The sequence below is a fragment of the Aphelocoma coerulescens genome, chromosome 6, assembly GCF_041296385.1.
Source record: "Aphelocoma coerulescens isolate FSJ_1873_10779 chromosome 6, UR_Acoe_1.0, whole genome shotgun sequence".
Taxonomy (NCBI): domain Eukaryota; kingdom Metazoa; phylum Chordata; class Aves; order Passeriformes; family Corvidae; genus Aphelocoma; species Aphelocoma coerulescens.
Window position 1 is genome coordinate 7,081,156 of NC_091020.1, and position 27,257 is coordinate 7,108,412.

The following is a 27,257-nucleotide window of genomic DNA, read 5'->3' on the forward strand; positions in this document are numbered from 1 at the left end:
ACTCCGTCAAATCTGGATGCAATATTTGCCTCTTCTAGGCCAAAGAAATGAAGTTGTCCATGAGTACTTACTTCCCCCTCTACTCAGGCTGTTGTGCTGCCATCGTGGTCCACCACTGAGTAGGCAGAGCCAATATTATATCTTCTTCCTACTTAAGTTTGGGACTTTCAGTGATGTGAAGTTTGGGTTGTTCATTGATGAAACTACCTTGTTAAGCAGTTCAGCTCCCAAGTGTCTTTAATATGCAGAATTACTTGGCTCTCAGCAAAGCTCTCTGCAGCCTTCCTGAGCACGGTATCATGAGAATGTTCCACTGACCAACCTCCTTCCAAGTTTTGTGACCTCTGTCTGCCTTGTTAGGATCTCCATGAACAATCAGACATACCAGTTCCCTCAAGTCATTTCTTCGACATTAAGCACTCCCACAGAGGAATATCTTGTTTAAACAATCTCTTGAATCTGTCTGTTCCTGGTTTCCTCTTCCACTATATTTGACCTTAACGCCAACGGAAGGGCTGTGAAGCAGCAGCACCCAAGGCACGATATGGCAGGATGGCTGTTGGCAGGGATTATCAATAGTAGGTCCTTGACTTGAATTCATTTTCCTCTGAGCATGAAGAGCTTGATTTTGTTCCTTCAAAAAGGCACACTACGCAGTCCATTTATTTACTCAGGCATTTCCCAAGTGACTGATCTCTACTGTGGAATGAACTTTTGTTTTCCTTTTTTTTCTGGTCAGGGTTAAAGTAAAGTAGTCTTCCTCCCCTTTATTCCCCCACTCCCAAGGATATCAGCTGGCCAGCACCAGCCCTTCGTAAAGGAAGAGGCTTGGCTTTGCAGTAAGGAAAACTTGGATCTTAGCAATTGAGGAAAAATACCTTCTTAGAAAGGTCACAACTCTTAGAAGAATATCTTCTTGTGTTTAAATAGAACAGGAGTTTTTAAAATTAAATCTAGGAAGTTATGACCTCTGAAACACCACAGTACTTTACATGGACTTGATTCTCTATTTGCATTTTACAATGGTCTATCTCAATTTAAGTGCTTTGGCAGCAAATGAACAGAAAACTGGAGCAACATAGTGACAATTTTGATCAAGAAGAAATTTCTCTTTGGTTACCCAAGAGTATATTCAAATAAAATTTATAATCTCTATGAGAAACACTAAGGAAATTTTAAAACATATTCTGTACGTCATATACTGTTCCCACAGAGGATACAAGAAGTCTGTCTAGAGGTAATTGACTTAACAGTCAAACTTTTGTGCATTTTTTGTATATGCCTCTGTTGAATTCAGTAATATTAGTGTTAGCCCAGATTTCATCCCTGTTTCAGGAGTTCTGTACCTGGCCTGCTTCTTAGTCCTAAAGCAGGGTGTAGATCATACAATAGAATGGTTTGACTAGATTTCAGTTTCTGACTTCTGCTGCACAAGGGATTCCAGTATTGAACTAAGCATACATTTCCTGCTTTCTATATTGCAATGTTAAACAAACGATTTTAAAAGCTCCCAAATATGAATTCTCTTTCAGGGGGAGCAGAAAGAGGGGTTTGGTTTGCACTCTCAGAAATGCAGTGGAGCTTTCAGCAAAAATGATTCAAATTAATATCGTGCCTTACATTGTGTCTTTGCTGAAACGCACGAGGCCAGAGCAGTAAGCGCGGCTGCAGAGCGATGGTAACTGGGCAAGAGGGAAAACCTTGCCGCACTTGGTCCTTGAGCCGATGACAGAGGGGACAGAAACAATTCTCCCCACCCCTGCCTGGGCCGGCCAGGGCTGTTCCGAGCCTGCAAACCACTGCAGCATGGAAGCGTATCTTTTTTTTTTTCTTCTTCTTCCCTTTAAAAAGTTTTCAGGAAGTCTGGGGGAGGGGCGATGCTGTTTCTTTTTTGTTATAATGGGCCCCTTTGTGGAGATGGAAGAGAAGGGATCTGTGTGCCGGCGAGGCGCGGGCTTCCCGGCGACTCCCAAGGTAACTTGCCAGGGCTCCTAGAAGCGCCGGGGCCCTGCGGTGCGGGGCGAAGGGAGGGGGTGCTGCGGCATGGAGCTGATGGTGCTGCTCAATGCCCTGGTCACTCGCCTGCTCTTCGTATTGCACTCACTCATCGGGGTCTGGAGAGTGACCGCCGTGAAGAAGGAACCCAAGTACTGGCTGCTGGCACTGCTCAATCTTCTCCTGTGCCTGGAGACAGGGCTCACCCTCAAGTTTAAACAAGGCAGAGGCTACAAATGGTGAGCATATCCCGCCGAGCCCCTCTTGCTTCCTTGCATGTACTTCGCTGCAGATGCAAAGCTGCCCCCCGAGAGCAGGGGCTGCCCCGGCCCCGGCGCTGCCCCGGCGTTCAGGGATCGCGTTTGCTCCCCGGCCGCTCCTGGGAGGCAGGGATGGAAAGCTGGTAGACTTTGGCTCGTCCACTGCCAGATAAAGGGCTTTCAGGAGGGGCAGCTGTACAGCAGACTACGCGGGAGCCACTCTGGCTGTGTGTGTCTCTTGGTGCAGGCAAAGGTGGATACCGCGGGGCTGCGGCTGCAGCGGGCTGGGGACACCGGGGCACCTCCTGAGCCGCAGCGGGTCGGGGCTGCGCGCTGGAGGGGCAGAGGGACCCTGCAAATGCCCTGCATCTCACACCCCATCCTGCCGTGCCTTGGATTGCACCTTCCCTAGGACTGTACCCCCTTCTCCATGCAGCACTGCTAACGCCGCGCTACTGCATGAACCTAAACTCGGTAAAAAATAAAAGATGAGTAGCAACCACTCTTTTGATACAGCAAGAGTGGCTTAAATATTTCGATTTGAGAGGCTGTTCCAGAGGGGAACTTTAATGCATGAAAGGCTGCCCAAGAAATGAACAAAAAAGTTAGTCATCGCCGAGCTTGCCCAAGCACATGGGGTTTTACATGCATCTAAAGAATTACTGCTGTCATCTACAGCTCATCAGCGCTCAGGCAGCCAAAACAAAATGCTCTGTGAAAAGGAAGCGGTCATGTAACTAATTGTCAAGATTTCACTAGGACCCTTTATTGTTAAAAACTCAAACTGCAGGCAGGCCCTGAGAAAAATCCAGGACTAAAGAGCCCTGGAGTATTTCCATGTTCTTAAAATCCTGCCCATTGTAACCTGTGAAAGTCATTATAACAGAAGTAGTGTTGTCTGATGATTCACACAAGAGTTCCATGCTCTAAATTTGAATGTCATAAAAGCAATGATAAAGTCTGGGACACTGGAAAATTGAACAACAGCAGAGCCCGAAATGCAGTTATGAGACAGGCAGATTGAACAGACCCAATTCTTTTGGGAGAGGAGGCAGCAGCAGAATCTTTGTGAAGGAACACTTGCAATGGCAGGTTTTGAAAAATCCAAACAAAAATAGATACTGAAAGCAGATCTATGTTAGAGGAATACATAGAAGACTGGGCTAAATTTATCTAGAAGAAAATTTTGAAAATGGATGTGGTCCAGCACTTTAAACAGCAAAATAAAAGTACCGTTATAGGTGAGAACTGTAGACAAACAGCCAGCATCTATTTGCATCAGGATAATTTTCTGCTCCAGTGGAAAACAGTCACATTCAGAACAGGCATCATCACATCAGCATCTGTAGAAACACCTCCACAGACAGTCACCGATCCAAGCAAGGGGCAGACTATGCAGCAGGACTCCTGCTTCCAACACCCTCATATTCTCTGTTCATCATTGACAGAGAACTGTTACTTATTACACCAGCATCAAACATTAAATGGCACATGTGGAGCAAAAGTCTTCTTGTGAGCCTTGTAATACCTCCTCCAGATTGCTCCTTCTGAAAGAAAGGCAGGGTTAAAGCCCCTCAAGTCTCTTGGCCTGATGTGGTATCATTAGCTCAGTATTGCTAACCTGCCAGCTGGATGGATTTTTCATGTGCTCAAGTCCTACAGGAAATACTGTAAAATGTTAGTTCTTCCATTCAAATGAGAGGTGTGTTCTCTCCCAAAATAACCAGGCTAAAAACCCACAGAATCACTAACTTTTTTTTCTTAAAAAAAAATCTAACAACAAAAAATCCCCACTACCAAAACAAACAACACCCCCTCAACCCTGAAAAACAAAAAAATGCAATGAAACCCAAACCCAGACTGTCTTCAGTCTAATCTAAGACGGGATTGTTTGAAACATTTCAGTGCAGTTCAGCAACCCAGTAATTCCCTAAGCAGCAGAATTTTTTTGTTTTCCTCAATGCTTAATCTCCACTGGAAAAGTTATGATTACGAAAATCATACGAATGTAGGAAAAGGTACATTCAACATAGGAATAAACACTAAATGCAACAGCATTTGACCAAAATGTTGCTGCAGTTGCATACTTATAAGCAGTTTAAATTCACTGCAGAATGAGCCAGTGGCAGGATAGAAGGAACCAAGCAAATGTCGCCAGTTGGGCCCCACTGCGCAGTCCCAGGGTGTTGCAGCAATGCCCACTCCATACTGTGGCAGAGCTAGATGGAACATTTGTGGCATCACACCTCCAAAAGGATAGAATTGCCAAAAAAAGCCACCCCATTCAAATGTCAAGTGTTTAATAAGAAAACATCTGCAACTCTCACAAGAATCACTACCTGCAGAAGGAGTCATGAAACCTGTCCATTACTTCTGAATAACCCCAGTAAAGAAGCTGAAGATAATAAAGCTTCATCAACATAAGTTATACAGAAGACTGGCAGGGAGAGAAGAACTAGAACATTCTACAACTGCCTGCACAAATGGAGAAACAAGGCTGAGACACATTTTCATAAACCCATTTAAAGTGCACAGCCTGCAACTAAAAGATCTCATACTGAAGCAATGCTTGTTTTAGGAAAGCTGATGCTATTTCTACCTTTCCTGTGTCAATGCACAGGATTGTGAACAACAGCCTTTATCTCAGCATCACTCAGTAAACTGACTCAATGCATCAATTCACTCTTCATGAAATCAGAAAGAGCATGTTAGCTACAGGCTTTTTAAATACAGAAAAGGCTGTGATAGAAATACAAACAGTAAAGTGCCTTTGGTCAGTTCTTAAAAAAGAGATTTTAAATAAACTTCCATATTTGACCTTAAATGGATGTACAGATAAACCCATTGTTTATAATACTGACACAGCACGAGCAATCCAGCAAGAATAGCAATTCTTATTTGCAGTTACCCTATTTCTTAATATCCCATATGGCAGAGGCACAAGAGACCACATACCCAAACATTATCTGCATTGGAAAGTATTTATGATGTGCCATATTACCAAGATACCTTTTCTTTTCCTTCACAGGTTTTCACCAGCAATATTTTTATATCTGATTTGCATAGTACCATCACTATGGCTACTAGAAATTCATCATGGGACTCAGGTATTTATTATGAGACAAGATGGACTAGTTTGAAATTGATGCATTATTTGATGGGTTGGCTTTGGGCATGCAGACAGAAGTCTGCTAAGTCTTGTTCCAGGTCTCTCTTTCATATTGGTGGGTGTCCCAATCTAGCTACAGCTATATTGTGACTATTGTGAACTTCCTAATTACCAGATAATGAGCCTCTTTCCTAGCTAAAAATGAGACCATTTATTTGTATTTATCTGCGGAACTGAGGACAGGAAGTTTGAAAAACACAGCCTTTCACCTCCAGGTTACCAGCATGAATCTTGCTCACTAGGGTAAAAGAACTTCATTGCTTTAGAGGCCTTTGTAAAATAAAGTGAATTTCAGAGTACTTAAAAGCAAATACCACAACTCCAAGCAAGTCAAAATTGAGACAGATATCAGTGAAAGGGGTTTTAAACTCAGGTTTCCTGCAACGTAGGAGAACACACAGATTGTTACCTCACCTGGTAATATGTCTGACAAGGTTTATAGCCTTCCTTTCTTTGTGCTGCATAGTAATCTAGTGGCGGGGGGGGGGGGGGGGGGGGGGTCTGGATTCCAATTCAGGACTAAAACAGGTAAAATTTTTAAGGGCAAATGTTTTGGGGTCAGTTAGGGCCAGAACAGAGCCACTTAGCCCAACAGTTCTCACTGAGTCAACTGTCTCCTCATGCAGGCTAGTTTCAAGTCCCTATAGCACTTCCATGTAGGGAAAAGGAAATTTTGTCTGTCCTAGCATTTGCACATATGCAGTGCGTCACATCCACAGCAGTAAAAGTTCTTATTGGAACAAGAACAAAAAGTAACAGAAGAAAATACATAAATTATACTAAGAAGACCTAGTGCCTCATTTTCTCCTTTGAAACATTGTTAGAGCCCACAGAAGCATAATCAAATATTCAAAATTGTGTTTACACTGAAAATGCCTGAGGCTTTTTCTAAATACAGCAGCAGGAATTTATTGTCTTCTTGTTTTCCCAAATCTCCTTAAACAGTCACAGACAGGTAATGTGGATATTGAGAACATTTGTCATAGTTAAATCTGGTCCAAGAAACAGGCTAATTCTGTAGTCAAAGGCAGCAGTTTATTTCCCAAAATGATGTTAGAACATGGCATACTTTGTTCTTATTGATATACTGCTACTGTGAATTAAAGAGGGAGTATATCAAGTTAACAGCTTAGTTTATACCTGGAGAGGTAGGATAGAGAGTTCTGGAAACGCACAATCTAACAGATTCAAAAACAATACCTCCAGAAGGGGAGCAGCTTCCTAACAATTAATCTCAAACACAGCACCCAGACTAGTACAGCTGTCAATACTGAAGTAATCCTGGGATTTTCATTATTTAAATGCTAACAGAATGGGTAATTATGCAGTTGCTATATCCACACTTTTAATATATACACTATGAAAACAGTGTGTGGTCTTTAAGGCGGTAGAACTCTGATCTCGTGTTCAATCTTTACCAGGAAGCATCAGCTGCTCATGTCAGTGCTGTCACTTAAAGCAGGTGCTAATAGGCAGTCTCTCTTCCTGAAGACAGAGGCAATTCTCCCTCTCTGTGTACTGCAGAACTGGACATAAGTAATACCATTCATTTATCAAGGTGAAATACTGGCTACATAGAAACTACTGCTCTGTGGTAATGTATTTGGGGATGAAATAAATGTTATGGAGAGATGATAAACTCAATTGAACTGTACAGAGAGAAAACATTGCTGTCTGCTGTCAAGAAAACTGAAACCATTTAATCCATAAAAAAACCCAAACATTCTTTCATAATAATGTACAGGATCTCAGGGCTCTGTTACCTTTTCAAATGCCTGGTGTGCCACTGCTACAGAAAGCAGTAACTGACCACCTTTTGCAGGGCTTACCTGACTACCAGGGCTGTAGTTGATACAGGCTTCCAGTCAGGAATGAGACAGATACTTGGTAAACCTTGTAATTATTTTTAACCACCTTAACTTGAACATTTTGAGGATATAGTGAATATTACTGTCCATTCCCTCACCCTCATTCTGAGGTAGAGTTCTCTTACCAGCTAAAATTATAGCATAATGAACTCCTCAAAGTGATCTTTCATCTTTCACCATTCCTTCCTTGCCATACCCATTATATTCTTCAATCTGGAAAACAGCTTAGGCAACCTTTTCTTCGTGTTTTACATTCCAGCTTTCCTGTGTGAGCAAAATGAAGCAGTCAGGAGTGCTTTGAATTTCTGACATCACACGTGTTTCCATAGTGACAGCCTCACTGTTTGCAGCAAAGCACAGACAGCAAGCCAGGTACCTGTTGCTTGGCAGAGGGCCTGCTCCAGGGAAGGGCTAGACTCTTCCAAAATGTCCTCAGCTTCTATGCACATTAATAGGTTGAGGGTACTCCACTTGAATATTCAAGTGTCAATTTTACACCCCAATGCTGGCCCCGTTATGAAAAGTTAACCTGTTTTATTTGATAATAATAGATTGTGAATAAGGTGCAAACAGAAACTGGCTGAATTAGTTTGGTGTTTCAGGTGTCCCCCATGCACTGGCAGTGAGCTTCTCTGCAGGCCACACACTGGGACATCAGCATGTCATGCAACAGCATTTCCATTTTGATTAGATAGTTTATGAATCAGGGGTATGTAAGCTTCATCTCAGAAGAAACAAAAAAAAGTAAGCCAAGCCAGAATCGATATAAAATGTGTACAGTTTCTTCCTATTTTATCTTTGCACAGAAAAAAAACTGAAAACAAAACCATTTTTATTTAGCTAGGTACACAGTCAATACCTAGGACTAACTGGGATCTAGTAGTAAAAGGCAAACCATGTTTATCAAATGCCTGTGAAGCAGTAAAACAATATTCACTTTTTCCTTGTCACATTCCCATTTAGTCACTGCTCATCCATAACTCACTAGGTAAATATGCCTGGCACCAACAGTCCTATTTACATGCATATACATGATGTAAATAAAGGCTCTTCTCCAAATTTTCAAGGGAATCACTTCACAATCACCACTTAATAAATATTCAGAGAGGAACAAACCCAAACAAGATATGAACATACTTAAAAAAACAGGAGCCTACTTAAAGGACTGGCTTTGCAAATGCAGATTTCCATTTCCTGCCTGGAAGCAATTGGGAAGAGCTTGGCCCTGAGTGTGCCATTCAGTCCAAGATCACGGAGCCTTGCTCTGAAATGATAAGCCATTTCTCAGCTGGAAGTACTTACAAAAATGACATATAAGGAAAGACACCAACCAAAGACACCAATAATGTGAATTAATTTTCTTGGAGGTATTTCCTGCACCTTTGTGCCACTAGAACAAGAGAAAAAGAGCTCCCCTGCAAGCCATGGCACGGTTTCCTCTGCCTACCTCTAGCAGTTGAGCTGCTGAGTCCTGCAGCTCCTTAGACTTGGATGTGAAGTTCTGTACAGGTTCATGGCTGCTTTCCTCTTACCATGCCAGACCAGGCAAGGGGCCAGAGGGGTGAGCTTAAATGCAGACTTAATGACAAACCAAAGGCTGTCAGAGTCAGCCTTCCTTCTCCTGCACAGGTTAGTCATCCCTTTGCCCTACCCAGGCTACTTCTTGATGTTCACTTCTTAGTATTCTGGGGTGGTTAGGACAGTTATGCAATATTTTTAGGTTGTGGTCTCCTCAGATGACTGTGTCACACAGCCCGTGGAAGTAACTCAGAAAGCCTGACTTTGACCTTGTGGGTGGGTCACCATAGACTTTAGGGTTTTTCTGTAGGCAAGAGATATAGATGCCTCTCCAGAGCACCAATTAAATTTCATTTTCAAAACATCCTCTGAACAAGCCATTTCTTCTCTCTCCTTTAGCTGAAGGGCAAACCCAGGGAGATTAGCCCTACAGGACTGTAGCCAGGCAGAGAGTACCAGCCCCTCCATCTCACTGTTTCCATGCCCAGAACTTTAGACTTCCCTCTTCCAAATGGAAATATCTTCCCCACATCTGTGTCAATCTTTCAAGACTCTCACACCCACTGTTCAAATAAGACAAGCCTTCAGCTTAAGACTCTTTACTGCCAACTCTAAAAGCAACAAGCACATTTTTTTCCAGATTTTTCAAGTCACAGGAAATTTATCTACCACAAGGTCAGTCAAGAGGCAGCATTTACCCAGATACTGAACAACATTATCAGAGACCAAGCAAAGTATCAAAGTAGAATCTGAAATTTGCTGGAAAATGTTTCCCTTATATTGGCAGGCTTTATGCTGAACACAGCTACTCAGTATGCTCTCAAACACATTCCAATTGTTGCAGAAAATCAATCCCTGTGCAATAAAATGGTGGGGGGCCCAATGGAGAAATGCATATCATCTGCAGTTCTCTGGCAAAAATAGGACAGGATAAAAGTCTTTAGTAACAGCATGGTTTGATTTTCTAATTATCCTCTTTTTATTACAATGAAGAGAGATGTTAAGGGGTTGTTATGAAGACAGATTTTGGAGCCATGCCCCTCACAGTTGCTCCTGGGCCAGCCTTGGGTGTGAAGGTAGAAGGGCAGGACAGTGCTGCAGACAGAACATAGCCCCACCACTGGCTTACTGCAGTTGGAGTAACAGTATGTTTTAGCCAACACTCAATTTCCCAGATCACTGTGTTCTTGGAGAAAGTAAAAGCACCCTTTTTTCTATTTTGAAGGGATAGGCAACAATACAGGTCTATTTCTCCTAAATACTCCTTTATTTCCCCTCTCACCTTATGAATTTCCTTACAAAATAAGGCACAGCAGGAGCAGGAGTTGTGGAGAATACAACCCAAATATCATACCCCAGCTCATTTTCAGCCTTGAGAGAAGTCATACAGAAAAATGAAACAGTGACATTTTCAGAGAGCTTTTCCTGGATAGTAAAGAGAAGCAGATATTTTGAGAATAAATTTGAATATAGGGCCTGACCATGACCATTTTTTACCTTATGTGACTGTTTCAACTAAAGAGAGACCATGTAGGGAACCCAGTAGCCAGTTTAGGAGAGCTGCAAGCAGATCACATTCAAGGGTACAGACTTAGCAGCACAGAGATGTCATCCATTCCATCGGCCTTTGCATTTGCATCCTCTTCTGCAGTACAACCCTGTACTTCCTCAGGAACCTACCAACACATCACTCTTGTCCTCATGAGAGGAATTCTTCCCTTCTGAAGAAGAGGGGAATTCCATTAAGAGTGAGGGAGGACCTTTGTAAACATCAGATACCTTTCACAAATGAACCCTCTGCAGTTCAGCAAAACAGGACACTCTCAGCCATAGAGCACATCTGCTCCCTGTGTGGGATGTTTACACACATGTCATGTTTTTATTCACAACAGTACTGTGGCAATGAGCCTGGGGCAGTTCAGGTGAATGTCAGCAACCAAGACTTCAATCAATCCAGAGACAGCAATTATGGAAGTGAGGGAACAGATCACCACATCATTCAGACGGTGGGACACCTTTTCCTGTTTCTAGTAGAGATCTTATGACAATTAGAGATAAGCACCTTGCAGAGTGAGTAAAACAAAAAAAAAAACCCCAAGACATATATTATATATATTTGTACTTTGGAAAACCACATTGTGAAAATACAGCATGCTGCATACTCACTATTGTTGCCAAGACAAGTCTCTGTGTATAAAAGAGATGCTCCTACCATTCTCTTGCAAATCTCAGCAACTGAATTTAGAAGGTGTCTGGGTAAAGATTCTGCAAAGGATAATGCTCAGCTGAAAAGTGAGAACAGGAGGAGTAGTACACAGAGATTTGATTTGAAAGATTTGATATTCATTATCCAAAGTTTGTATTAAAGTGGCTTTTTCAAACCAGGCCTGCCAGATGGAAATTATTTGCTCTCATACAATGTGAAAGAGAACAAAAGCAGGCTCAAGGACAAATACAGTCTCTGAAGGTACCTATAACATCGGTCTCCTGAAGTTACAGTATATTATTGTTGTCTTTTAAACAGGCTAAAGTCTTTGTCAACCAGCTCTCCACAATCTGTGAGACTGTATGGACACTGGCCCTCCACCAGACTTTTCTACTGCTACTAGTAGTTGGGAGATGGCTTCTCCCCATTGGAGTTGAAATCACCCGGGATCAATTGTCTCAGCTGCTTCTCATGTTTGTGGGAACAGCAGCAGATATACTTGAATTTGCTAGTGAAACCTTGGACATTGAGGATGTTCGGTAAGGATTTTTTGCTGACGTCAATAACTTGCAGAGTGCAAGATATTTGTGTTATGTGCAGTGTTCAGACTGGTGGAACTGCATTTCCCGTAGGAAGCAGAAGGCTACGTTCAAGGGCTCTGTGTGCCTGCTCTTGCCTTTTCCTCTGTTGAAAGGCCTAAGTCCTGTGAGCTTTGTTAGGGATTACTCAAGTGTTGCCGGCAGAGAAGCATGTCACCTCATCACAATAAAAGGGTTCAGAGAGCCAAACAAGCAGCATAACTGCCAGCAGCATCAGTTTTTATGGCTACAGGAGCTGAAACACTGGATACACAGTAAGCCTCCTTCAGGTTAATGAATCGCTTTAGATGGGCAAGGAAGCAACTAGAGCTGGCCTAAGTGATTCATTATCCAAGTTGCTTCTTTGGTTATCTCATATGTACTTCATGATAGAATGACAAAGTGTTCAAAGATAAGAAGAAGGGGAACGGCACAGTCTGGTGTGAATTTTCAACATTGTGATCTCTCCCAGAGGAAGTAAGCTCACCTCCCCCTCACGCTGCTGAGAGATGAGCTGTGAACATCAGTCATAAAGAAAGAGGCACAGAAGAGGTTCATCCTCTCAAACAAATACTATTTTATTTTCTGTAAATATCATAGCAATGCTTTTAGAGCCTTGTAGAGGAAAAGTATCCTTCCCGCTTGGCAGAGAAGCTTCAGGCTTGGAAGGAACGGGTAAAGATATCCCCTCTGAGCCATAGAATCTATTCTCATATACTTATTATTATAACATTAGCTTCAGATACTTAGTGTAATTACACAGCTGGAACATGTATGCCTTAACAGCAAATATTCCACATGAAAAGGTGCTTCTGTTTTCCTTAGCATTGCATCATAAAAGCACACATCAATCAATCGCTGCTTCGCTCAACCACCCTTCAAATGACATTCCAAACACTACAGGAAGCATTTTTGTGATCACATGGGGAAATTGCATCTTCATTGTTATCACTTTTTCCCCTCCCATAGGAAGAATTACGCTCTCATAAATTCAATTCTTGCTGTATGGACCTGGAGTATGTTACAGTTTCCACTTGATCTTGCAGGTTAGTACTTGCATGTAGACAAGAAAAGAAAAAAATGCTTTTATGTTTTTGCTGGTACATCTTGTGGCTGTGCACACACTACAGGCTGTACCAAGGACTTCTGGTGGAGAGGAATTCATATGACAACAGCTTTTGAAGAAAGCTCATTGTGGTTTCTTTTGAGGAAACACTTGTTTCTGGCTAACCTCTGATCTCTCTGATAGAGCGCTACTTGCAGAAAAAGGAAAAAAGAATTGCACTATTGTATTGCTCCAGTTGCCTGTTACTGCATTAAGCTTCACTTTGTGAGTTCTCAAGTTAGATCTGGTCTATTATGGCTCGAATTTGGGTGGGTTACTAGACCCCACAGAGACAGGCAGTTGTGAACAACAGAACAGCACAGCCAGAAGCACAGGAGAAATTACCTATTCACAGGATACCTAAAGGACCATATGATGTTGGGACTCTAAATCTAAAAGGCCCAGCCATTCACCCAGCTCAGGGCTGTGTTTGTCCCTGGGCAGAAAGGGCTTCTCCATGTGCAAGAAACACAATGAAAGCTGTCTGGATCATCATCTGTTCCAACCATTTTGGTCTCCAATCACTACAAGTTTGCAACAACTATAGAAGTCCAAAAATGCATTATCCTCACTAGCATCTCATACAAAATAGATTTCTAGGCTGACACACTGACTAAAATAATAAATTTAAAATTCCTGGAATATTATTTTGTTCATTAGTCCTTTCTTAATGGACAGTGCTAGGCTTTGTTTCCAACTGGGAAGTTATAAAAATATTTCAGCATTTCAGCTCAGCAGCTCACCTCCTAAAAAATCTGATGCAATCACATTTCAGATTTATCATAGCTAAAATTCCTGCTACTGGTAAAATATATTCTATTAAAGATGCACAGCACTCAGGTTTAAAAAAACTCAACCAACCAAATAAAAAACATCCTATACACATCACCACCACCCAAATAAATTCAAATAGAACTTAATCTGTTCATTTTTTTCTCTAGCTGTTGCTTTTCCACTTATTTAATTACATTTTCCAGTCAAAAATTAAATTACTGAACACACGTTTTCCTGAAATTATTGGGGGTACAGTTTATTTTAGGCAGTTCTATACAGTTGCACAGATAGTACTTTTTGTTCAAGCATCAGAATGTTTACTCACACACCAAACATGACGTAAAAGAAATTTTTAGGCACTTATGATTAGATTACAGCAGTGCAGTTAGGACTATTAAACAGCAAAGGCACAGAAGCGTATTAAAAAATTAGCTGCTGCTGAAGCTTTGCCTAATGGATTCAGCAAATTTCTACACTTTACAACTCATTTTCCATTTGAGTCTCATCTGTTTCTCCCCCAACCCCAGCATTGGCTCAAACAATAGAATTATTTTGGCAAGTTGGAATGTTTGGTGGTTGTTACTGCATCACAAGTAGCGATGCTTTTTAAACCAGTGAAATCTCCCTGTCCAAGAGACAGGTTAATTAAGCTTCATGTATTTTCATAAGAGACAGTCATAGTTACCCCCACAAACCTTTCTGATGGTCCCTCTCCAGACACTACACCATAGAGAGCATTTGAGCCCACCACCACCTTTACAGGCAAGGGGAACCCATGCATGCAAGTTCCAGCAGTTGTGTGAAATTGATGCCCACAAGGCTAAGAACAAGTTAACTGTGCCTCAAGTCTTACACGGCAGACAGAAACCTCATAATGCTCAATACTGCCTGGCACTGACAGGCCTTATTCTTACTATGACACATGAAAAAAGCAATGGCTATCTGGTGAAGCTTTTAAAAGCAAGGTCTTAGCCTGGAACAAAATGATGTGCTACAGCACTGGCTGTTCCTATTCAGCACAGTTGGTTTTTTTCTTAAGGATATATACTGCTCTGGGATGTTGATTAACCAAAAAAAAAAAAAAAAAAGAAAAAAAAATCTGGGAAAGTTGTGAAGAATCATTAGGTGATTTTCTGCTTCTTGTTGTAGAAGTGTATAAATACTAGTATGTTTGAGTGATACAAAAGAGGAAGTGGTTTTTAGTCCTGTTTGCCAGACCACATAAGTGCCTCAGATGAGTTTAGTGTGTTTTGCTGAAAAACATCCCAGAAACTGGATGCGCTGTATGTTGCATAGTTTACAGTTGAATGCGTTTATAATCCAGGGTACCCTGTATTGTGAGTGCCCTTTAGGCCAACCCTGGCTTCACTTCACAAAGTTGTTTTAACATAACTCTTCTACTTCCAGTACAGCATATTGGCTGCAAACCAAGCGCACCGGCCAGGCGGATCCCCAGCCTGCTGCTGTGCAGGTACAGCGCGGAACTCTGGAACATTGGGGTCAGCCTTTTCATACAGGATGGCCCCTTCTTCATTGTGCGTTCAATTCTGATGGGCCACTTCAGAATATTCAATCAGATGCTGGTATTTTTTACAGCTAAGAATATCTTAGTTGTTACTCTACAGTTGTATCGGCTGGCAGTGATAACGTTAGACTTCCGTGCTACCGTTCTGCAGAAAAGCAGGAAAGGAGAAGTCTGTTGCTGCCCATGTGAGCCTTACGAAGCTCGTGCTCATGCTACTGGCCACCAAGAGAATGAAATGAAAGAGTGTGTTGCTTTCCCTCCAAAAGAGGAATCCCAAGCTCCGTCAGAAGATCACTGAGCCGTTATTGACTTGGAAGAAGTTGTATTTCCCGCAGTTTCTTCAGAAGGGCTTTGCCTGTTTCTATGATCAAATACACCTTGAGTGCCTAAGTGATCTTGTCCATCAAGAGAACATTAATTTCTTCTAAATTACAGGGGAACTTTCTCAAGAAAATTCATAGAAATGGGACTTTTTTTTAATCCATTTATATGGTGGGTTTTGACTAGTTCCATATTATATTACTCACAGGGATTTTGTAGCCATAGTTTGTAGTATCAAGAAAGGTTGGGAGCACTAAGAAGATTGGTTATTACCATTGGTGGCACTGTGCTGACCTATGTACTTGCATGTATTCAAGTAGAAGGACAAGCCTGTCCTTTATGGGAAGCTCAAAACCATTGAGCTCTACTAGAATGGTTGGGCTATAGCTACAGTGTGATGAACAGTATGTTCACTGTGCACGGGAGCAACTTCAGCAACCACAACTGTGTGGGCGTGTTACTGCTGTTACTGTGACATGGGAACGTTGTTCATTCCGGGAATTTAAGAAAACCTTCTTCAGATGTTACCTCATCCTTGGCTGGATTCAGTTAAGAACTATGCAACACCATGAAACTGCATACAAAAGACTCTTACGACCTGCATGGTCTGAATAACCTAAACCTTAACAAAACAAAAAAAGCAGTCCCCTGGATCATTAGAAGACAACTGCATCTGCTACAGGCATTTTGTACAGAGTTGCTTGCCTTTCTGTTTCTACCAGTTAGAACAGAACACACATGGACAAAACCTCACCAAAATATTTGTAAATACTTTTTTTCCCCTCTTGATTTTACTGTTCTTACAATTGAGACCATTTTTTAAATGTCTCCATTTTGTATGATTTTTAAAAGTGGCCTGACCCAGACATATAGTCTCTCTAGAAAGAAGATGGCACTGCTGCTCAAGGCAATCTAAGCTAAAGGATTCAGGCAGGCACTCCATGTTTCATAAAGCATCACAAGCTCCCATGCAATAACCTGAGAGATTGTCTGGTCTGGTGAGTGTCACGATCCATTTTTAAGAAATGGCTAAAATTTATAATTTACTACTTTCACATTTGGAGTGAACAACCTGGTCCCCAAGTTCTCCCAAGAGCACACCTGAGATCAGTGTAAGACGATTGACTTTGCTGGACTTAGCTTAGAGAAGCTGAAAGTAAGATAAGTGATTTTTGAAAGTCTGTCTAAAACTTATATTGCCACAGAAAATGGCAGGTGCTTTTATAGATTTCTGCTTCCATTCTGAAAGAGACCAGAAAAGCATATAGAGTGACCTAATTAAGGTAATTGCCCATATTAAAAATACCCAATTAAACCTTATTTTCTAAAGCCTCAGCTATCTAAAACCAGAATCTGGTTTCAGGAATGAATAAATGTTTCTACCATCACTGCAGCAGTCATATACTTATTTATCCACAGCCTGATAAGCAACCACACATCTATTCTTTGAAAGATGAACCTGTTTAAAAAAAGTCCAAACACCAAAGATACGAGCATGTGTTCATACTTGTGAGTTCTTACTGTACTATGCAGGATAAGACCCTTCCATTATGAAAGAAGAAAAATCACAGCCATAAGGAAGTATCATATATTTCACAGCCCTTCCTGCCATTTATGCAGTAGTAATAATGTGCAACACTTCCTTCTCTCCTTATTTTCGGCCTTTTTCCAGTAGCAATTTTAAAAAGCCAATCACTACCTCCATGGTGTTGTGAGTTAAACATATGGAGAGTGGAATGCAACTTCATTTAGGATTTTAATTCAAGTCTAAAGGTAAAAAAGTGACAGCTCTGACGACGAGCTGTGCTGTCTAAAACCTTTCACACTGGGATGAATTTAGAATCAGTTGGTAGAACCACAACACAGCTCTTCCTTGTGGTTGCAAGCCGGGACTACTCGTATTCATTTTGAGTTTACCACTTGCTGATATAGTAATTATCCTGTTAAAAGGATCACTGCTAATTAATTTGGAGTGTACTGAGCTTGCTGGAACATCATTCTAAATTCATCAGCACAAGAATTGCAGGATGTACTTTTTTTAAACTCGCTGTCTATTTAAAGTCTTCGTTCAGCAACAAACTGCCTACTAGACTCAGCCTGCAGCAAATGCAAGATCCCCTAGGGTCATCAGCACAGAGACTGGTTACAGCAGAAATATTTCCCAGCAAAATCTATTTCCTGGTCTTCAGGCTGTTCAATTTTAAACAGAGTAAAGCTTCTAATCACATTTATGGTGTTAGAACTGTCCAGTGTTAGCTGGTTACAACAAGATCCCATCCTCTTCCACTCACAGACAAAATAGGCTAGATCCTCTTCACATTTACAATAGGATAGATTTGGACTTCCCTTTTCCTCCCTGCTATTGCAGCGATGGCAGTCAGATTGCTTAAAACCAAAAGAGAGCCCAAACTGACAAAGCAGTAGTATAAATTCCCAGTTGGGTACAGAGAGGAATTACATATACCAGGTAGCAGAAAGAGTGACATGCAGTTCCCTCTACTACACTGAGAAGCCTGGAAATGGCAATTAAGAAGTCTAGTAACTTATATGTTTTGGGCAGAGCAGCAAACCCCAGTTGCAAGCCCTCCTCAGTTTCCTGTTGCAAATGTTTGGAGAAGGACAGCATCTCTGCATTTTGCAGCAGGCTGCTGGAGGCAGCTGAAGTAGCAGCTGCCTGTGGGGAGTCCTCATGCCATCCCAAAGCCTTCCAGAGCTCTGCACTAGGCAAGAGGTAGAATGATCTGCCAGCATCTGTGGTGTACCCAAAGATGTCATGCTTGCTCTACAGGAAAAGCTGCAGTAAACCTTCAGATGTGGAAAATTCAAGCCTCCAAAATGGAAGAATTTCAGAACATTTATCTTAACCATTATTTACTCGAGTCAGGAGAACACAATACTAAATCTGTTCTGCAAATAGATATCTGGCCATTTACTGTTATTTATTCTGGTTGGTTTTGCCTTGTCCTTTTAGATTATTCCATATTAAACCTCACTAAAATGTTTTGCCACTTGTCTTTTCCTGAGCTAGAATGTCTTCCTTCTTTTCTTTCGACATCGGTTCAAATAAGATCATAGCCCTGAGCAAGAAAAACAAACAACAGTGATGGTTTTATTGCATTCCTGTTGGTATTTGTACTGTACTAAGTTCTCTGTGACCATGTGGAAATGGAAGAAAATGTGCAATTACTTTTAAAAAATTCCAACAGCATTTTGCAAATAAAAGGCAGTTACCTCAGGCATAGCTGCCAATTTATTATGTGAGAGCTGACTGTTATATGTTCCTATTAATTATATCTTCCACATGCTGCTTTTCCTTTCCATGCTTCGTAAGTTAATTACTTAGGCCAGATTCTGACTGCTGCCATTGCTTTGAAAACCCACAGCAACTGCAGCTAATTTCACTCTGTTCTGGATAGGTTCTTCTTTATTCAGAGCCTTTGCCTCCAAGTATGCAAGTCACAGTGCAATCCCCAAGAGGATGTGTTTAATACTTGCACACGGGAGGCATTTTAAATACACACACAAATATATACGTGCATTTAGATACCCTCACATACACCTGGCAGTGCCCAATATACAGCTTTTATTTCTGTAGCAATCTGAGACTGCCAATAAGAACACTGCAGATGCCTCTAAAACACTTACAAAAAACCCCTAGGCATTACAAGTATCTTGACACTTAAATACTAAACATACCATACTTGGAACAACATACTAATTAAAAAATTAAAAATTAGGTTCCCTGGAATGTATTCTTTCCATGCAGATTTCCTCAGTTGAATGAAATGTACCAAATCATTATTTTCCCCTGAAAAATAAAGTTTTTCAGGTGAGCATTAGAACATAACACCAGCACAAGGTGTTTAAAACTGCATAAGGCTGTTTTCTCTGATGCTGTGTCAATAGAAAATAGGGAAGCTTTGAAATCAGCAGGTTGGAGAGTCCCTGGCCCTCTGTCTTGGGATTCAATTTTCCACTTTTTTCCACACTCTTATATGAGGAAGGAAGTCTCTCCTTCCTTATGAGAGGAAAGAAAGCACCATTCCTAATCTGTAATTGTGAGGCAACAAAAACGGGTGACAGTGGCAAAAGAAGCAGAGATGTTTGCCCGAGATTGGTCATTTCACCAGCAGGGAAATACAGCAGTACAGACTCCTGATGGAACAGATACTAATGACTGAGCTAACCACACATAAGCTGTGCTCTGAAAACCTTTCCTGGCCCTTCAGAGCCAGCACAGGAAGGGTTCTCAACAGGCAGTTCCACTCCAGTATCTCCAGCAAGGTGCTAAGACAGGAATTCCAGTGATCCCAAGTCTGTCTTGAAGGTAACCCTAAAATCCTCTGTGCAAACTTCCTAATTTGGTCTCCTTTTCCCTTCAGATTGGGCAAAAGGAGTGGGAGTGAAAGCAGTTAACTATAAAAAAACCTTCATTTGTCAACCTAAACCCTTGCCCCACCCTCTACATACTGCTCTCTGCTCATCCACATTTCCACCTGCTTTCTGGGCCCACTTTCCAGATCTCAGCACACAGACAAAACATGCTAAACACTGCACCTCCCACTGCTGCCTGTGAAAGTCTTTACGAAAGCACAAAAGAATTCAGGCCAAAGATTAAGAAGAGCCAAGCCTATTTCTTCCTGTTAAAGATGAAAGCTATCTACAGCTGCCAAAGCATTTCCTCCATTTGTTTGTCGCCTACTACAGGGAGAAGAATCTCTTCCTGAGTAGTGTCTCTGTGAAGGACTAACTTATTGAAACAGCAGCATCATTTCCTGTAGCCCTATGGATTATTATCTCTTTCAAACTATTGTAAGGTCACACAAAGTTTGAAATGAGACTGTCAGGCTGTAGGCGAAGATAACAGAGTTGAAGGGTGGTACAATATAAAAGGTGATGCCCCAACCTAGCATTTCTAATTTTGGGAGATGGGAAACACCTCCAAGCCAAGTAAAGCAGGTCTGCATGAATAGCATCTGTAATAGCAGCTTGGAAGACCTGAACTAAAAATTGCTCTAAAATCTTCAGTCCTCTACACATCTAACTAATGCTATCCTAAAATAATCATACAGAATGAGTATAATCACAACTAACACCTAGGCCTCACTGAAGACTCCAGAAGAACATTAGACTAGATTCACAGTGTAAAAAAAACTGGCTGAGTGTTGCTGTTCCTTCATTTTATATTATTCTGAATAAACTGATGCTTCGCATTTGAAGAATGTGTTGGGCTTAATTTTATCTGACATCCTGCCTAAGTGCTTCACAATTTCAGTCCCCTGATAGAATTCACAAAAAGCTTGTCTTTCACAACAAACTTGGTAGAAGCCTTGTTGGAGCATCTTTCAGGATTGCAAGAGACAATAGTATGCTCAGCAACCGCAGCACATGAACCGAGACAGCTGTCAGACACTATAACTCACTGCAGGCCTAATCCTGCCTTCAGTAAGCATTCACAACGCCACTGCTGAAGAGCAGTAGTGTGTCTGTAGTATTACTAGAGAAACATAAAGACAGGGTTCATTTTCTCAGGCAACCAATTAGAACATTCAAAAAGCACTTTTCAAAAAGATTTATCACAACTGCCAAACTAAAACATTTTACTCATTAGAGGTCAGCTCTGAAGCTGTTAGAGTTTTCCCTCACTCTGGGAGGTGGCTTTCTTCTTGTTCTTTCTCCATCCAGATTTCACATTGAGGTGAAATCTAGTTGTCCTAATTGGTTACAATTAGGAAATTGGTTACAAGTTGTCCTAATTGTAACCTAATTGGTTACAAACCAATACAAGTTAACATCCTGTCTTAGGAGCTGCATAACAAGTCTAACTTAAAATTTAAGCTCCATTGTGGCAGAAAAGAAAAAGTTATTTTGTGTTCTAATCCAAGGAATACTAATTCATTTTAAAAACTCTTACATGCAGAAAAAGGAGAGAATTCATAAGTAAGATTGCCACAGGGGTAGCCTGAAGCCATATGCCAGCAAGTTATTCTGCTTATATATTATGAGAATTTTTATCCATCTAATCAATAAGAAATGAGTAGTTACTATGGCAATTTCTACACTACAAGGTACTTGTGCTGCAGTAGAGTATGTTCTAGAAGGAAAAATACACTTGCCACTCTGTTATGTAAATTTTTGCACCTTTTACAGTGTTGCAGTACAGTGTGTAAGCTCAAGAACAGTGAGAAGGACAAGGTGAGAAGAATAAGATGAGTTAAAATATAGTGGTGGTTATAAAGAATGGCTTGGGAATTCTTAAGTGACAATAACAGATACCAGGTTAGAGCAATTCACAAACATTCAAACAAATCAAGCAGCGATTTTGCAGATCATTATTTGAAATCATGTATAATGAAACTAAGATTTCACTACTGCATTTCCTTGTTATTACCTTCCTCCAAGTTTAACTAATGGGGCTAGAGAGCAGTCTCCCTTATGCTACCATCAATTCATACTAATATTGCTTTCAGAGGATAGTAATACACTGCAGTAGCCTGATCACAACGGATGTATTCCTTTAGAGCACAATACTCAATAACCCTGTAGGGACTGCTGACACTTACAGAGAACAAGCATAAAAATTCAATCTCAAAATACAGAATACTGTAAGAGGACCATAGGGTTCTTCTAAAGGTTTGAAAATAATTGATCCCAATCATCTTTATGAAATACATGGAGAAAATATATATGCCTCACATAAAATATTTATCACAATTCCATCACCTTATATTTTGCAGTTTTAATTTTCCTCTTACACTTCTTCAAGATATCCTTTTTCAGGTAATAGAATAAATGGGAAGTGACAAAGGCTGAGGAGAACCCTAAACCCTACAGAGGCAGGCAGTTCCCTGCGAGAGCTCAGACAGGGACAGATGCCATGGCTGCACACAGAGACAAATTAAAGCTCACCACAACTGCTGAAGACAGGCCAATGATTGTAGCATAAACCTGTCGCAAAACATGGTTGGGAGAGAAGCCTGTGTAAATTAGCATGTGGGCAATTTCACATGGGAGAAACAGCCATACATGAATGCAGGGGTCTAAGGATACTTTGAAGCCCCCACTAGCTTCTCCTAGAATCCATATGCATACAAAATTACAAGTGGGTATTTCTGAGAAATAGATGCACCCAAAAGATGTTTAGATTTTGATGCCAATTTCCAGGTGAACAGTGCTGAGAACTTAAAGCTTATATGATTAAAGGTACTGGGGTCTTTCCCACCGGATTCACACGCAACTGTATTTTCACTCGTATAATATTACTGACTCTAAAGTTACATTATAAAGAAACACTAATTCCTATATCAGAAGGCTCTGGGCTTCACTGTAGTAACAAAGACATACCCCAAAACCTCACAGATAGATTATAATTAAAAGAAGCAGGAAGTATAACCCACAGTATCATGTAGGTTCAAAAGGGATCTTTGAAGTGGGACAATGCCTTTGAAATCTGAGAAGAATTGACTAAGGAGAGACCCTACAGCAAAAGATGATAAACTTAGGCAAACCTTGTGAAGGCTGTAAAGTTAAATGATAGTTGTCTATCACAGGCCAAGCAAACACTGAGGTAATGGATAAACATGCAGACGGAAATCCAAACCTCTAGCACTGCACAAAGGAAAAGCTGTTAAATTAGATGGGCTGCCTAGTGAGCTTACCCTACACACACCATTGTGCAGGAGCATACTGAGAGGCTGGGCTGCTTCTGGAGAAGACACTCAACCTTCACGCTCTGCCTGCAGCTTATGTATCACAGTAGCCAACATTTAGCCACTTGAAATTAAGACTGTGTCTGGATATAGTTTCCTAGGACTCTGGAAAGGATTCACAATTGGACAAGAAGGGCATTTAAAAGGGCTCTTTGTTGTCTTCCAACTGTGTTACCTCAACAGCACACCCATCAGATGATTTCAAGCCCATTTCCTTATTAAAAAGGACCAGCTACATCACTTTTTCCACTGCAGAAAGAGGGCATGAAACACAAGAGGTAGACTGGCCTAGAGACAGTCAACATCATAAAACTAGACTTCGAAAAGTCTTTATTCTCACTTCTTGGAAGTTTACTGAGGTCCTTAAAGCCACAGAGCAATTCCTCAGAAAATACCATGTGACACAGCTACCAATATCCTAGTCAGAAGTTACAGTATTTCCCTTCAGTTCATTAGCTGGATATAGGAAATAACATCCTTCTGAAATTAAGAAGGACAGAGAAGAGAAGATTTTTATTCTTTCTTCCAGAAAAACGTTAAGGCTTGTGTTTTAAAGGTCTGTGTCTGTAGATGGAATATTGTACATGAAGCCTCTTAATTTGATACCTCCTTTAAAAAAATTCTTCAGCTGATGACATTTTAATTTGCACCAAATATTTTTGTGTCTTCCTCCACAGGGCTCATCCTAGACAGAACTTTGTTAGAGCAAGTTGTCCTTTTAGCCAGCTCTGCAGCCAAGGTTCCCTTTAAAGCAGTGAAAATGGAAAAACACATGGCCTGTAAGGAAACACAACAGGAACTGACTACACATCTAAGCTACCTCTTGAGAAGTGGCTTTTCCATGGAAGTGTTTCCAATAACGAACTTCAGCAAATTTCCATTTTGCTATTTAAAGGGCCTGGCACTGCAGTTACAACAGATGTGCCATAACACCAACTATTCACATCACATGAAAACCAAACCTGTGTAGAAAAGCAACTTCATTGTGCTTCACTGAGAAAACTGGTGCCTACTAGGAACTAGAAAAAGCAGTATTTTCCCCACAGAATGGTTAGGTCTTAAAAGAAAAGGTCTGAAGCAGATCAGCCACTCTAGGATCTCCAAGACAGTATAGCCAAGACAGAGCATAAAACATGTCCTGTGGTTATAAAACACCATGAGCTCTCCACTTTTAGTATTTTTCACTCCCTACCTTCCCATTATCTAATTTCTATTGTGTAATGTCCTATTTATAGGCTTCAGGATCTCTTCTGGTTACTTTGTTGTCATCAGAAACAATTGCTTCTGCTTGCACTACTTCCTTACCTCAGATTTATACTGCCCTCACAGTCTCTAGAAAAAACAAAACAAACAATCGACAACCCAACCCCACAAGAGATAACCCACAGTTTTCCAGTCTGGTGAGGAGTTAGCAACACAGCTATCATAAGCACCTTGCAAGATCACAGGTCTAAGCAGAAGCAAAGACAATATTAAACATTACACTCAAATTAGAGCATGAAGGGATTTATCCTAGGATGAGTCACTCTTAACAGTTTAATGGAAAGTAGGATCTTGCACTGTACAAGCGTTCAAAAAAGAAAACATATTTAAAAAACAGAAGAAAAAAAGAAGTCCTTCACTGAGGCATAGTGGCAGGAAGAGTAGTTAATTATCTTCATTCTACCTTTCTTCTTTGTCCTGTGAGATTACTTTTATCCCCTTGCTCCTACACAGCTTGGTTCCAAGGAGCTGCATGGATAAGGACCCCCTGTTACTACTTTTCTTGAAAGATAGGTCTCAAAATACAAAAAACCTTAAAACTGAAGTGAGTGAATCCCACTGAATTTCCCTGCAGTTGGGAACACTAGTTAAAGGCAACAGAAGATGCTGTACAGGCACCCTTGTCCTGGTGGAATGCAGTGTTACTGTAACTGCAGATACTGCTTTGTTGGGAAAAGCAAATAGTCACATGGACATGGCAAAAGGGATAGCACCACAGGGAGATTCACTCAGCTACATACAAAAGCATGCAGCTAAACCCTCTGCCCGCACATTTCAAGCAAACAGTGAGGGACCACGTCTTCATCAAAAGCTTAGTAACATTTCAGATAAAATTAAATGATGTTTGGAAGTACTTTGCTTATACATAACACTATTGAAATGAGGCCACAGGCACAGGGAGGAAAGCAGGGAGAGCAGAAGGGTACTCAGTTAGAAGCAGGGCATGCATTTACACCTTACTCTGAGGCAGGCAGAGATCCTGGTTAACCCCAGTGTTACCACAATCAAATGCTTCCTGTAAAAACTTTGACGCAATTTTGCACAGCTATGGAATAACATACATCTCTTCAGACCACACACCTTCCATGCAGTAAAAGACAGGCAGGATTCATCACTTGTACTTATGATACCCTTGCTTTCAATTGTCCTGTAAATAGGAAACTTGCTGATAATCCTTCAGGACAGACTCAAAAAAGGGGTTACCTTCCTCTCTACTGCATTCAAGATACAAATGAATCCTCCTAAATCAGCCAACTTAGCAAACGGTGAACTACTGCTTGGTCTTCCCTTCTCCTTACTGTGGGACTACATGTTATGATCAACATCTTTCTGAGTCTGCCTTGACCAAAGGCATAGGAAAACTTTACAAAACAACCAGCTTCTGAATTCATAACTTTATTATCAACACAGGAGAGCAGAAAACATTCTTACCACATCAAGGCAGTTCACTTCATACCTAAGAGCCCGAGAAGACACAAAAACACATAGGAACAGAATCTAACCTAATTCCCAACCTGCAACAGGAAGTTTATACCCTCCCAGCTGCCAGTTCACTAAACCCCTCCCTTTCTCCTTGCAGCTCCTGGGGCTCACCTGGGGGCAGGTGGCCGCTCCGTGATTCAATTCAGCAGAAAACCAAGCAGCAGAGGCAGGGGAAAGGAGGTGTTGTGCGTTGCTGCATAAACTCAGCTGTGTTGCCTTACTGCCTGATGGATGACAAGGCACATAACCTAACTGGAAAGAACCAGATCAGGAAACTTTTCCTATACTTAACTGCTGAACAACGAGGCCTGCATTTAGTGGATCATTACTGGCTTGAAGCTCTCTTTTCTCTGTTGCTGACTCCCACAATATGACAGGAAGATTATCCAAGGCTATCACTGTCCAGTGTGTAACAGAACAAAACAGCAGAAAGCTCTTCAGATTTGCCTTCACTTGGAAAGCATCCCAGGAAGGACAAACAGTAGTGGCTGGATTATTTTCTGGTTTAAGTGGAACAAGTCAATTCAAAATTGGTGCTTACAATTGGAACAAGAGACTACGAGACACTGATGAGAAATGGAGTAGAGGACAGACCAAAGAGAAATGGACCGTTTCCCCAAGTAGAAAATGGCACTTCTGCCAGTTTTCCATTGTCTTCTCCAGGTCTCTGTATTCCCTTAATAAAAAAGAGGATTGGGACCCCGCATGGTAATGACAGTGAAGACCTCTTTGGCCTTATCCACTTTGGGCTCTGATTGCATTCAAATATGTCTGGAAAAAGGATTAACTAGCACTTCCAGGTTGGCTTGTGGGCAGAAGGAAAAAAAAAAAGCATTGAATTACCATTTTAGAGACAGGTCTGAGACTTCAGAGAGTTTTTCTACGGTGACTTACGGTCTCCACTTTTCTTTGGCAATTTTTACAAGATACAGAGTTCTTTAGGGCTCCATAGGTTGCCTGAATATCAAATGATTCATCTAGTTTTCTATTTGACTATATTCATGTTTTCAGCCACAGTGAGAGGAAGACAATAGAGGCTGGATATGAAGAGCACAAACACAGCTGTGTAGTCAGGCTCTTCTAAAATCATCCCAGTCTGTCAGGCCATAGGTCCAGAACAGTCAGTAATGGACAGTTTCTGATTAATGCTGCCCTATGACTACAACAGTATATCAAGTGGCCCCTCATGTTTGGATAAACGTGAGTTTTGCTGAAAATCAATGATAATTTCTGACAGTAATTAATTATATAAAGGACAGGGTGTTGTGCCTCTCAGCCACCAACTTCTCTGGTTCTGACAGACTTTGATATTATAATTATCTTTACTCATCTCTGCAAATAGACCACTCTTCATTCAGAGACTACAGATTTTTTGCACAATTTCTTCATACACTCGAGTTTCAAGAAATGGATCTGTCATTTATTGTGCTTAATCTGTCAATTAATCAAAATTCCTTTGTATTGCAATATACTGAACCAAGATT

At 41.1% G+C, this 27,257-nt stretch overlaps 2 protein-coding genes and 1 long non-coding RNA gene across 3 annotated transcripts in view; 1 reads left to right on the plus strand and 2 right to left on the minus strand.

Moving 5' to 3' along the window:
• CABCOCO1 (ciliary associated calcium binding coiled-coil 1) overlaps positions 1-27,257 on the minus strand; it is a 198,734-nt gene that overhangs the window by 110,297 nt on the left and 61,180 nt on the right. The window lies entirely within an intron of this gene.
• Positions 1,910-18,580, plus strand: TMEM26 (transmembrane protein 26). The gene is made up of 6 exons (XM_069019094.1): positions 1,910-2,234; positions 5,284-5,362; positions 10,703-10,816; positions 11,335-11,555; positions 12,564-12,640; positions 14,881-18,580. The coding sequence occupies exons 1-6, from the start codon at positions 2,044-2,046 to the stop codon at positions 15,294-15,296; spliced, it is 1,098 nt and encodes a 365-aa protein (XP_068875195.1). The 5' UTR covers positions 1,910-2,043; the 3' UTR covers positions 15,297-18,580.
• LOC138112277 (uncharacterized) lies at positions 6,349-25,787 on the minus strand. The gene is made up of 3 exons (XR_011151632.1): positions 25,723-25,787; positions 7,418-7,556; positions 6,349-6,950 (listed from the first exon to the last, which is right to left on the minus strand). It is a non-coding gene; the product is annotated as an uncharacterized lncRNA (long non-coding RNA).